The sequence below is a fragment of the Gossypium hirsutum genome, unplaced genomic scaffold (assembly GCF_007990345.1).
Source record: "Gossypium hirsutum isolate 1008001.06 unplaced genomic scaffold, Gossypium_hirsutum_v2.1 scaffold_276, whole genome shotgun sequence".
NCBI classification, from domain to species: Eukaryota; Viridiplantae; Streptophyta; class Magnoliopsida; order Malvales; family Malvaceae; genus Gossypium; species Gossypium hirsutum.
In genome coordinates, this window is record NW_024402928.1 from 22,881 (window position 1) to 36,503 (window position 13,623).

The 13,623-nt window shown below is 29.9% G+C and overlaps 1 protein-coding gene and 1 long non-coding RNA gene across 2 annotated transcripts; both read right to left on the minus strand.

Moving 5' to 3' along the window:
* Window positions 1–918: 918 nt before the first annotated feature.
* On the minus strand, window positions 919–2,721 carry LOC121226547 (prolyl 4-hydroxylase 1). Its single transcript, XM_041110400.1, has 4 exons — window positions 2,680–2,721; window positions 2,113–2,199; window positions 1,824–1,916; window positions 919–1,245 (listed from the first exon to the last, which is right to left on the minus strand). The coding sequence occupies exons 2-4, from the start codon at window positions 2,164–2,166 to the stop codon at window positions 1,126–1,128; spliced, it is 267 nt and encodes an 88-aa protein (XP_040966334.1). The 5' UTR covers window positions 2,167–2,199; window positions 2,680–2,721; the 3' UTR covers window positions 919–1,125.
* A 7,277-nt stretch (window positions 2,722–9,998) lies between these two features.
* LOC121226548 (uncharacterized) lies at window positions 9,999–11,502 on the minus strand. Its single transcript, XR_005924316.1, has 3 exons — window positions 11,449–11,502; window positions 10,873–10,938; window positions 9,999–10,022 (listed from the first exon to the last, which is right to left on the minus strand). It is a non-coding gene; the product is annotated as an uncharacterized lncRNA (long non-coding RNA).
* Between the last annotated feature and the right edge of the window lie 2,121 nt (window positions 11,503–13,623).

Genomic DNA, 13,623 nt, shown 5'->3' on the forward strand with positions numbered 1-13,623 from the left:
TTATTATAATCAGTTAATGGCCAAGAAATATATGTTTAATGTTGGAGAGAATAACCCAACAAATATAGAATGTTAGATAATGAAATAAAAGTATATACAATGTTTATTTTTCTTGTTAATTCTATTAGTAATCATATTGTCATATAATTTTTTAGGGCGAATTACCCAAAAATGCTTATTTTTAACCATAATTATTAGATTAGGCCGATTTTTTGCAAAATTTATTGGATTAGACCGATTTTGGACAAAAAAGGGAAACTTGTTCAACTAAGCAAGTTTTCAATGAATATAACAGGGAACACTTTCAACTAGACGCGTTTTAAATTTGGGCAATTGTTAAATGTTATTGTTATTATCATTCAGGGTTTCATTTTTCTCCTACTCATATTTTTATTTTTTTATTTCATGTTGTTTAAACCTTTTAAATTTTTAATTAATTTTTTTAACATAGTACTTCTTTAGATGGTTAGATAGTTACAAATAAATCATTGATTCTCGTGTTCAATTTTTTCCTATTCAGATTTATATTTTTATTATATGTTGCTTCAAACTTTTTAAAGTTTTAATTAACTTTTTTAACATATTAGTTCTTTAGATGGTTAGATAGCTACAATTACATCATCAAGTCGGAGGTTCAATTACTTTATAAGCATATTAATGTATTTTTTTATTTCATATTATTTAAGCTTTTTCTAAAATTAATGCTAATGTCATCTACGTGACAATTCACATGTATATCACCTCAACAAAGTTAAAAAAATGTTAACATTTACATTATTTTAAGTGATTTGATAAAAAATGTAAGTTTAAGGATTAAAGAGACAAAAAGTTAAATACATGGCTAAATACTTTTTATAAAATTGGAGGGTCAAAAAAATTATTATACCATCTTTAAACAATAAAATGAATTGCGAGACGGATTTGAAAAAAAACATTATATAAATTACTAGGTATGTTGTTCCAATGGCTTTTTCATATCTGACTTACGGGTACTGGCATGGGATACAATTCTCAAAAATAATATTATGAAATCTTTTTTAAAAAATTATTCGTGCAAGTTATACCCGTATCCGATATCTAATCTGAATCCAAGATAAATTTCTATACATAGGTGGAGAAAGATGGTTAAGAATTTAAATTAAGAAATAGGTTTTTCCTCATCCATTTTGTTGCTGACCATTTCTCACCTGACAAAACCGCGCATCCTCCATGCAAGCTATTTGGATCGGACTGCCCGTCGAGTCCCTAACGGAAGTAGCATGCAAACAACAACAAGATAACCAAATCAGAGAAATCTTACTAATCACTTCAAACTTAAGGTATCCTACTAGGTACCGTTTCTAGTATGAGATATTGGACAATGCAATCAAATACAGACCATGTGTTTAATGCAACATCTCGATACGGCAATTCCAACAGAACAATACACTTCCCTAATGTCCAGAAACATTACCGGAACCAAAATATTGTTTATCTTGATTTCCAGTCAATCTCACAAGGGCTATGTTTCGAACTTTTTTATACGAAAACTAAAAGTAGCAAAGGTATTTTCCATATCTAGTCTGATTACATGAGTATAACCCTCGATATATTCAGCACAGAAACACATACAAGTAGCTAAACTGAAACATGAAACCTCATGAGGCGTAAGTAAATACTATTAGTCTATTTTCCTAAATATTTTAGTCTATTTCCTAAATATTTTTAATTTCTATTTTTTTCTCCATTGATGGTTGAATTATCCAGTCAACCAGAATCTGAAAATCTGATGGTTTTGACTTTCAATCCAATATTTTAAATACATTGAGAAGAACGAAACAAACCATGCTCCAGAAAAGTACGGCATCTCCTTTGATCGGTTTTATTGACATCCCTTTAACAACCTTCCCACCACAGCTACAATCGCCTGTACCAGCCTGAGATTACATAACACACTTAAAAAATAATGCAAGGTAAAGCACCCTATGTTGCTCAGATTCTTTATTTTTTGGAACAGTATTCGTGTTCAATGCTCATGTCTAAAATATGAATATAGGATATGGATACATGAAAAACCTTAGAAAGGTACACATCAATTCATTGTATCTTTTTTTTAATGAAAGAAGGAATTACCCTAGGGAAATATGTTTCTCCTCCTTCAACATCATCACTAAGATACATAAGCATAGTTGCTATTCGTTGACTGCGCTTAATGTTAAACTGCATTAGTGGCAAAGGAAATGGATCAAGATTCCACCATATCACGAGAACAGATATAATCTAATTCCGACCAATAGATAGACTACGTTGATGTAATCAAGCCAAGTTAGCTCAAAGCTATAAGAAATTTGGATTCAAGTTCAACTTAAATTTCAAGGCTTGAAGTTGGACTTGAACTCAATTGATATAATATCGCCTGAGGTTGCTCATTAAGCTTGATTAACTCATTTAACTAATAAAAATGAGCTAATTCTCATACTTGACTCCAAGCTTGATTATTGTGCTTGAAGTTGAGTACTTTTTAATACGAATTAAAAATACAAAAGCCAATTAGACTCACAAGCTGCTCAGTTAAACATTAGGATACTCAAACTCAACGCCACAATGACTGAACTTCTCAAGCTGAACCCAAGTAACTTATGAGCACAATGTCTAGTTATACCCCTAACCAAGTCAATTTGAGAAAAACATATCACTTACAGGATCAGAAAGTAATCATGGTGGGGCTTGTAAAACTGATCCTTTCATACCTGTGATGCATTAGATGTTATTCTGTTTTCATGCTTTTCAGAATATTTTACACAAATATATGTCATTAACCAAACCTTAAAACTTGGATTTGCTCCCATGTTCAGCTGGTATTTGAGAAAACACTGAAATCCGCTTTTCAATTGCCTTGAGATTAAAAGAAACAAAAAGTTAGGAGAACACTTGATTACACAATTTATTAAGCAATTGGAGAGGATAGATGTAAACAACAGCTTGAAATGTTAGAAATGGAAACCTATCATGCATATTGAAACTATACATACGAATATGTGACTGTCATCCAAGTCCAAGTACCATAGAATGCATCCAAAATCTAAAACATAAGGATAAGAATTTATATTGGAGAGAAGAACTGCATCTGACAACCATGTCCAACACATTTAGATAATAGCTATTGAGAATCTGACCATAGACCCATGTCGAATGTCGAATGCATATGGGTATCCAACACATCCAAATCCAATAACATTGACAATATAAATTTGGTATCATCATTTATATGCCAATTTGGACCAATGCTTGTACGCTTTACCCCTTAGCTACTAATAAATACCTTCTACTACACTACTCTTTTACTTTTTTTATTTTTCTTGAAGTACTCAAGTCTAACATGTTTGGAAATGGGTATGAGAGTGCAATCTTCCTTACACATGAGAAAATATATAAAAAGCTGAGGATACCCATGTCGAATGCATACTCATTTTAGAGATTAGAAGATATCTTTTGTAATCTTTAACCTTAGGTAATTGATATCCCTTGATATTAAGATCCATTTAATTTAGGAGACAAACCTCTTAAGATTTAGTTTCTGTTCCTTTTTGTGTATAATAATTTCCCATAAATATTTTGATGTAATATACTGCTATAGAATGAATAAAAAATTGTCTCGTTCACTCAACTCTTTATGGCATCAGAGCTAGAACAAAATTTCCCATTGTCTATAGCTGAAACAGTCATTTCTAAAAGTAGTAGACCAGCATCAACAAAAAGAGAACCATGAGCTGAGGAGATCCATCTCATCATTCATTGCAGCTGACCCTCATAAGCTGAATTAAAAAAAAAAAAAAAACTACCTGGAATGGGAACAATCCGTGAAGTTGGCCATGATGGGAGGGGAAGCTTGAATATCGACAGGGCATAAGAAGAAACCAGAAGAAGATGACAAACGGATAGGTGGATGGTGGTCCAAGAATCTATGATCTTGCTCGGCTAATTAACTCCATGGAACCTTCAATAGGTGAACCTTATCTTGTCTTCCTATTGCAAAGATGTTTAGGAGGGTATGAGAGAAACCTATTTAAACTTTGAAATTTTCTAAAATATTGAACAAAAACCAAGCTATGGAGGACTAGACAAGGAGATAGAGAAGTTACAAAATATTAGAATGAAATGGTGTCACTATGGCAAGAATTAGATCGCTGTATAATAATGAATGAGATAGTTCTTTAGATGGTATAGATTCATGAAAAAAGAAAAAAGTGATAGAGTCTATCTTTTCTTAGATAGGTTAAATCAAGATTATAATGAAGTGAGAGTTAGAATCCTTGGAAAAAAACCATTACCTTCTATAGAGAAGCCTTTCTGAAATTAGAAGAGATGAATCTAGGAGAAAAGTCAAGTAAAACTTGACCTTGATCACAAACTGTCATGAAAATTCTACACTAGCTACAATAAGAAATGACTTTGACAATGATAGGAAAATAACTATAGCGTGACCATTGTAAAAAATTGTAATGACCCGAAATTCAGTGTTGTCGGATATTGTTGTTCGAGACCTTGTTTCATAAATCGAGTCTGTAAATATTAAATAGGGATATTTATGAAGTTAGTATATAAATGAATTGGAATCCGATTAAGTAATTTAGCCGAAAATGTGGCAGTATGCACAAAGACCAATAATGAATTATTGTAATTACATACTTATTTTACCTTATTTATAATATAAGCCATTGTCATTATATTCAGTTTCTTTTCTGTATATAAAATAAACTGAATTGTAATAAAGTCCTAAGAATAATATGATATTCTTAAAAAGTCTTTAGTAAGTATCATTGTGAGTTTGAACAACAATAATGCATTGAAACTGATGTGTAGATGATGATGACAAAGTGTGTTATTGACATAAGGATGTCAAAATCAATATATGAGTATATGTTAGAGAACAACATATTGAATTGACCCGCTACGAGTATGTTATTGGATTATTAGTAATAGTCACAATATTACTCAAAGGGATAACTATAATATGATCCTCAGGCTTGAGATCATCATTGTCCCAACATCATGAGTGTATATTTGACACAGTCAAACATCTATCATAACAGGTTATACTATAAAGACTGATGTTGGGTTGCCACATCTAATTACTACATATCATGTTAAACTGCATGATTTAGTAATGAGATAAGCATATAAACTGTATGAGTAAATTGGTGATATATGTAATATCAAGAAAGAAGACTAAATTAAATGAAATAGAAAATAACATGATTTAATTGATATGTGGTACCTGGTATGAAATTAGTTAAAGCATGTTATATGTTTATTGAAATGGTAATTGATGATGAATTGAGAATGATGGAATGTGAATTGAATTATGTGTGATATGGAAATTGGTTATCCTATTAACTGTACGGGTTTTACTTCGGTTTGACCATTATGCACTTAGTATATTTGCTTTGGTTTATCCGATTGTGCACTTACGTGCCTGTATTTTCAGGCTTAGATTATTTTGGATTCAGATCGGCCAACAGATTCTGACAATTCAAATAATTTCAAATATTCAATATAAATATTTAATTTTGAATATAATTCATTTCTTTTATGATGATAACACAATCCAAATTTATCTTATAAAAAATATTTATATATATTTAGTAGAATATTTTATATAAATAATTAAATTATTATATGTACATTTATGATTATAGGATTGTATTGAATTTCAAAATATTTTTATTACTGATGTTATTAATATTTCATAACAAACCATATTTAATTATTTTATAATTATAACACCAATTATTATATTATTAAATTAATATTTATATCATTATATATTTATATTTCATTAAATTTAAATTTAAATTTTATAGAATAGAATAATTATTAGTTTATATATATATTATACATATATAATTATTGAATTAAAAACTGTTATATTCAATTAACATTTAAAAATTTATTCCACTTTATAATTTAACATAAAAATTATTATTAATTACTTTGCTATTATAAATTTTAATATATGTAATATTTATGAATACATCTTCATAAAATAAATAATTAACATTTATTTATATGTTATTTTTATTTAGAGTAATATATAATATAATTATATTAATTATTAATGCCTATTTCAGATGTTGAGCTATAAATTCAAGCCTTTTCAAGCTTCGAATTGAATTTATCTTGAGCTTGGGATAAATTAGTCTCGAACTTGGATCCTTCCCGACTCAGACTTTCTCAAGATTGAGCTTTATCAAGCTCAGTTTTCTCAAACTTGGATCGTTATGTGTTCAAATCGACATGGTTAACTTTCGGGCTCAAGCCTATCACACCCTATGTTTAGGATAACAAGTGATTTACCTTTGAAGTATTTGGAGTGTTTGTTCATATCATGGTAGAAACTGTGGGAAGTTAATCCTAAGGCTGAAAACGTGTTTTTGTAGGATATGCATTAACACAAAAGATACAAGTCTATGATCGACAAACAAAAGAATACTTGTTTCAATAATTTCCTTCTTTGAAAAGCTTCTAACTCTCTGAAAGCTTTTTGAGCCAAGATTCAATAAGTATTGAATCACCGATAGCTTAGATAAAGACCTTGTAGAACCATCTCATAACTTTACTAGGATGAGAACAATGTTCAAACAAACACCAGGCATTGCTTGTTTATTCAAGGAGGATTAGAGTCAGGAAATGAGATGGACCTTACTCAACACTACCAGAATCTACATCCCAGATTGTTCATGATGTTAGGGATTCTTATAGGGTAATGTCACATTTGATTACTTGTACTTCATAAATGTTCAACACCGGTACCTGTACTTTGAAAATGTCTATGTAGCATCTGAACTATCAATGTGTTCTATAATGATACATGTACTTTCATAAAATGTCCAATTGGTACCAGAACTATCAATATGTGTTTTATTATGGTACATATGTTAACACCGTCAGTGAATTGCTAAATCACCAATGAAATTTGATACAAATTTTTTTTCCAAAATATCAAGTTCATATGGATAATATAACATTATATGAAAAACTAATAAAAATTTAAATTAAAAACAAATAACTAAACATATGGTAAATAAAAAGAAATGAATGCTAAATTTACATAAGCAAAAACATCATCTTCTCCATTTAAGTAAATTAATAGTCATCTTCTCCAAAGAGTTTTCCATTTGAAATTATATTTTTATTAACCATGGAAGTACATGTACTTTCATGTAAATTTAGTATTTTCTTTTTGTTAACTATATGCTTAGTTATTTGTTTTTAAAATTTATTTATTGTTTTATTTAGCTTCACATAACATTATATTATTCATTTGGACTTGATGATTTGGAACAAAATTTACGCATCAAATTTTCATTGACTGTTTAGCAATTCACTAACACATAACACCAACATAATAAAACACACATTGATAGTTCAAGTACCACATTGGACATTTTAAAGTACAGATACTATATTGGACTTTTATGAAGTGCAGGTACCAATGTGACATTATCCCTTCTTATAATGACCCCCTAGTTACTAAGTCAAATATTACTAAGTCTAATCTTGTATCTAATCCTAATCTCCCGATTGCCAAAGGAAAAGAGTGAGGAGCTGTGTTAAATACACTTTGTCCAATTTTGTTTCTTTACAAAATTGTCACTTGCTTTTTTCTCTTTTACCTCACAACTAGCTATTGTGAAGATTCCTAAGAATATACAGATGCCCTAAAGGTTCCATATTGGAGAGAGCCTATCTACAAGGAGGTGAAGCTCTTATAAAGAATAACATGCAGCAAATTGTAGAGTTACAAAGGGAAAGAAGACGGTTGAATGCAAATGGGTTTTCACAATCAGTTCAAACAGATAGGTTGATTGAAGATACAATTTGAGTTGGTTACTAAAGCTTTCACACAACCTATGGGATTGACTAACAGAGATCTTTGCACCAGTAGCCAAGTTGATACTGTCAGAGTTCTTTCAATTGCAGTGAATCTTGATTCGCCTCTTCAGTAGCTAGATCAGGAAAATGTTTCCTCAATAGGGATCTAAATGAGGAAGTTTCTATGGATTCACCGCCTGGATTTGAAAAAGAATTTGAAGCAAAGATGTGCAAATTAAGGAAGTCCTTGTATGGTTTAAAACATCACCTACAACTTGGTTCGAGAGATTTATCATGTTCATTATTCCCAAGGCAAGCTAATCATACTATGTTTGTAAAACACTCAAATGAGGGGAAGATTGCTTATCTTATTGTATGAGTTGTTGATATCATCCTCATAGGAGATGATGAAGCAAAATTAAGCTATTGAAGCAAAAATGGCCTCTGGATTGAGATCAAGGACTTAGGAAGCTAGTGGTATTTTTGGGCATGAATATAGCTCATTCAAAAAGAGGTTGGTGGTTTCATAGGAAAAAAAATATGTGGATGACTTACTTAAAAGAACTAGAATAAGTCAATGCAAGCCAACAGTACACCAATTGATGTTAATCTAAAGTTTGGAAACAAAGAAGGGAAACTACTCGATGTGGTGAGTTAATTCATGCACTCACCACATGAAAACACCTTGAGGCAGTCTACCTTATATTGAGATATCTAAAAGGTTCTCCAGGAGAAGAGTCATTTTTGGGGAAAAATGAGCAGCGAGGTATCAAAGTTACATAGACATAGATTGAGCAAGTTCGATTCATATAGAAGATCCACCACAGGCTACTGTACATTTGTTTGGGGAAATTTAGTGACTTGGAGAAGCAAAATCAAAGTCCATAGCTTGTAGCAATGTTGAAGCATAATATCGATCTATGGCTCATGGGATTTATGAAATAATGTTGCTAAAGAAGAATTGGAGAATTGAAGAAAATCTACACCATGCCTATAAAGCTCTATTGTGATAACAAGGCCTGCAATTATATGGCTCATAATCCAGTTCAACATGACAGAACAAAGCATGTTGAGATTGACTGACACCTCATCAAAGAGAAGATTTAAGCCGGAATGATTTGCTTACTTTTATCCCAACTTCATAACAAGTTGCAGATATCCTTACCCAAAGATTGTCAAAGTCATTTTTCGAGTACTTAATTAACAAGTTGGGCATAATAGATATCTATGCACCAACTTGAGGGGGAGTGTAGAGATTAGAAGAAATCTTTAGTAATTTTTTACCTTGGGTAATTGATTACCCTGTATATTAGGATCCATTTATTAGGAGACAAATCCCTTAATTTAGGATTTAGTTTCTGTCTTTTTTTGTATAATATCTTCTTAAAAATATTATGATTAATATTACTGCTGTAGAATAAATAAAAAAACTTCTCTTTCCCTCAATTTTCACTCATATCCAATGATCATCTCCAAATCCAAGTAAAGTCGAAAACATCGAGAATGCAAATTTATATTGGAAAAAGTAACTAGAATCTAACCTGTATATTGGATACTTTCTTTCATTTGGCCTCAGAACATACCAGAGCTTGTCCTGACCTTACTCTTAATTCCCTGAGAAACAAAGGCTATTTATTAAGTAAGGTCAATTCTTACATTGAAAAAAAGTTATCAGGTAAGATAGAACCAACAATTCATGTGTTCATTTCATGTTTATGTATATTTAAGTATCATTATCATGTAAGATCAATTATTACCTTGGTTGGTATGCTCTCATCAAGATTTCTCAATTTCAATGTAAGAGAAGATCTCCCATCATGAATTTCCAAGTGAACTTCAAAAAATGGGATACTTTACACAAACGATACATACTTAAATTCAACATTTAGATCTGATTCTTTATTTTACTTTAAGTATTCATGTCCAACACATATTTGGACATATGTACAAGGAAATGGCACTCTAAATGCATAAGAACACTTGGGAAAAAAATTAAAATACTCATAATGGACCCACCCATTTTCAAGCTCAAATCCAAGTTCAAGTAATATAATGAGGCACCACAAATTCAAGGAAAGGAAAAGAGAGAAAATGTACCATCCCAGTTTTGCATCCACCACAGTTAGAACTTAAGCCGAGGGAGGCATGGCTTTAAGGTAGTCGCATTCCTGCAAGATCATCAAGGATGAAGCCAAAAATTCCTATATTGTAGTGTTGAGACAAAAAAAACTTATCAAATTACAACTTTTTTAGCCAAATATTTTCTTTTACTATCTTCTAAGTATAGAACTACCAAAAATTAAAAATTTTTGGAAGGCAATGCAAAAGGAATAGAGCAAGCAAGCATGGAGATATACATAATAGTAAAAGTCTATCATGCTAGTTAGCAAAGTAATCCAAACTTATTGGGTTCGGATCTATCCAACTCAATCCTATAAGGGCATTTTCTCAAAATCGAGTTTGGGGCAGGGCAGGTTTTAATTAAAATTTTCAAGATTGGATTAAGTCAAGCTTAGATCAGATTTGTCCTATCCTGAAATATGAACTAAAATGCTTCCTTTTTACTCTTGTAACTATTTATATATTTTTTAATTAAGCATTTTTCTTAATTTTTATTAGATTTTATAATACTTATTTGTTATTCTTATATTTTAATTAGCATTTTATTTTTTGTTAAAGTTGATATAAAGTATTATGTAGGCTTTAGGGATGGGGTGAGAAGTTTTTCCATTTCAGAGTAAGGTTTGGGGTTTCAATATTAATTACAATTGACTTGCATGAAAGCAAAGTTGGGATCGAGATGAGAAAAAAGTCAGTTCATCTTGCTCATTATCATCCCAACTATACGTCTGACATGGATATGATCAAACTTTTTAAAGGTTTTCAATGTATCTAAAGATCCTCGAAAGTAATATTTCGTTGTCATATGTTGGACAAAATATTGAATACAAACTTAAGAAAAAAAAAAGGACAAATAGATAAGATAAGATACATAACAGAATAACATAAAATACATACCTCGTTGCTAAGGAAATTATGAAGTACTATAATTCGAGGAGACCAGCTAATTATTTCAGGTTTGACCTACATCAAAAAATAAAAATAAAAATTTATAAATTTTTCTTTTCCATTTAAAAAAGTGTAAGAAGAATCATCTTCCAGATCAATTTATTTTAACACAACATAAAGACATATAAAAATCAATCCTACAAGTAGAATTAAATCGAGCGAGCTCAAGTAGATTGATCTTTATTTTGAACAGAATTTGAGTTTTAAAAATAAAACTCTATCCAGCTCAAGTCAAGCTTAGAGCCTCAAATTTTTGAGTCATGCTCAAGCTTGAGCTTCTAATAGCTTAAATCTTGACTCAATTATTCTTCTACTAGATTATTTAGAGTTATATTAGAGTTGTACGACACACTCAAAAAAAAAAAAACTGCTAACCAACACAAATATATGAAAATGTCAAAATATTCATAATCCAGATTCTTGGCATTCAAGGTTTTAAAAATTAAGAATATCTTAAACCCCAATTATTAAACTAGAAATATGAAACCGACATGAATATACGAATGCTTAGTGTAAGAAACATACATATCCAAGACGCAAATTTCTGCTTCTTGATCACCACGCCAATGACTCAAACCTGAAATTTTAAAATATGGCTAGAACTTAAAGATTCTTCATCCAAAGTTCAATTATGCTGAAAAACATTCAATTACTTTATTGTTTGAGAACAATGAAGAATAGATGTTACTAGACCTCAAATGTGAGTGCCTGGTATGTGTTTAGTATGGATATGATCAAAAAAATTTCTATATATTTGAGGATCATACTTTTGTATCCATGTCTGGATGTGCTGAAAACGAGTGTCAGATATAGATTCTTCAAGGAAGATAAGATTCGGAAATAGTAAGGTAAGAACCTCTGTTACTTAGACTCGGGTGCATGCCAAATATGAGTATGTATTCAACACTAGTATAGGCAGATTTTTCTGAACTTTCATATATTTGGAAGATCTTGATGGTCAATACTCATATCACATGAGTATCAAAGACTGACAGTTAAAGAAAAAGAAAATTAGAACAACATAGGTGAAGTAAGACCGTACCAACCTATTGGCAACCTGAGATTACCCGTCACTTTGCCTTGTATGCAGTTTTGTAGTAGGAAAGTGAATAATTACCTATAAAAGAAGAGAGGAGAATTTTAAAAACATAAATTAAGGGAAGAAATATTCAAGATGATGCTAGCTAAAACATTACAAAAGTTGCACTTTCCTATGATTTAGATTCAAATGTAAGTGTCAGATAGAAATGTGTCTGCAGCCCTTCTCTTATTTCTAGATTGCAACCGTTGTACCAATATATAGGAGAGATCCACTTAGGTTAATGTAAAACTAAGTTTAAACACTTGTATAATTTTCTATATGATTTATATTTAACTAAAGGGTCATTGATTTAGTAATATAACTTCAAAGTTTCACATCATTCTAAGTCTCTATCATATTGGTCAAGAAACTTTTTTAATACATGAAAAAAATTGAAATACCACAATTGTTGCATGAGAAGTTATACAAACATATATATATTGAATGATGAAAATACCGTATGAATCTTCTAATCTTCGTATGAATGCTAGCTGAAACAAAGCACCTGCAATTTCCCATATCATGAAAATTAATTATGAAGAATAACAACAAATCTAAGCAGCAAAACAATTGAAAATCTATTCCATTGCTTCAATGCTAATACAAGTTTCAATGTCAGAATTGAAATTTCTCTCTTCAAACATACAATATATAATAAGAAATATTCAAAATTCGCTCATGCCGAACAAAAATATGATAAAATTATTTGAACTATCAATTAAAAATAAAAACCACGAAAACTTTCATGCTCAACCATATCAATCTGTTGAGTAAATTCTGTTTTCATGTTGGAAATTTCAAGAAGGAAAAAAACCCATGAATTAAAATAAAAAATGGTGGAAATAACAACATTATGAAAAAAAGAACAAGATACCCACATTGTGTTTGAAGTGAAAGATTGAGAGATAATAGAACTTTTTTAAAAGAAAATTAATTTGGAATGGGTGAAATTAATACGATAATCATTCCGACAGTAACAAAGGTTAATAAACCGGAGAACGATCTTCATAGCAGGAGCCATCGCCTACGGAAGTTGCTTGTGTCGGACAAAAAAAACTGAGTTTGAACAGTTAAAAACTATTTTTTTTCTATCGCATTAATAAATTTTAATTTTATATTTAATTAAAAGAAATTATTTTAAATTTTTATGCTATTTTATTATTTGATCAGGTTATATTTACATTTTATTTATTTATTTATGTTTTATTGAATTGATGTAGTACAGATCACTAATTTAATTAAAAAATTAAAAAGTCTTTTCATAATTAAAATTTTATATTATTTATACTATCAATATTTTTTAAAAAATTGTTGCTTAAGGATTGTATTTTGTAGGCATCTATATACCTTATTGAATTTTACTTAAATTATTGTATTTATTATTATCTTTTTTACATACTATTTGTTAAGTTTTTTATTGAGTTGGTTAATTGATGATGATCTCAGCTAAGAAAATTATAAAAATATATTTTCGTAAAAAAATAAATTATTTTAGTATATTTTAATTTTTTATTTAAAAATTAATAAAAATATGTAATTTGTGAAATTTGAACCTAGACTAATTGGGTAAAAAAAATATTTGATTTACCACTCAACTAAAGTTTTGTTTTAATATTTTT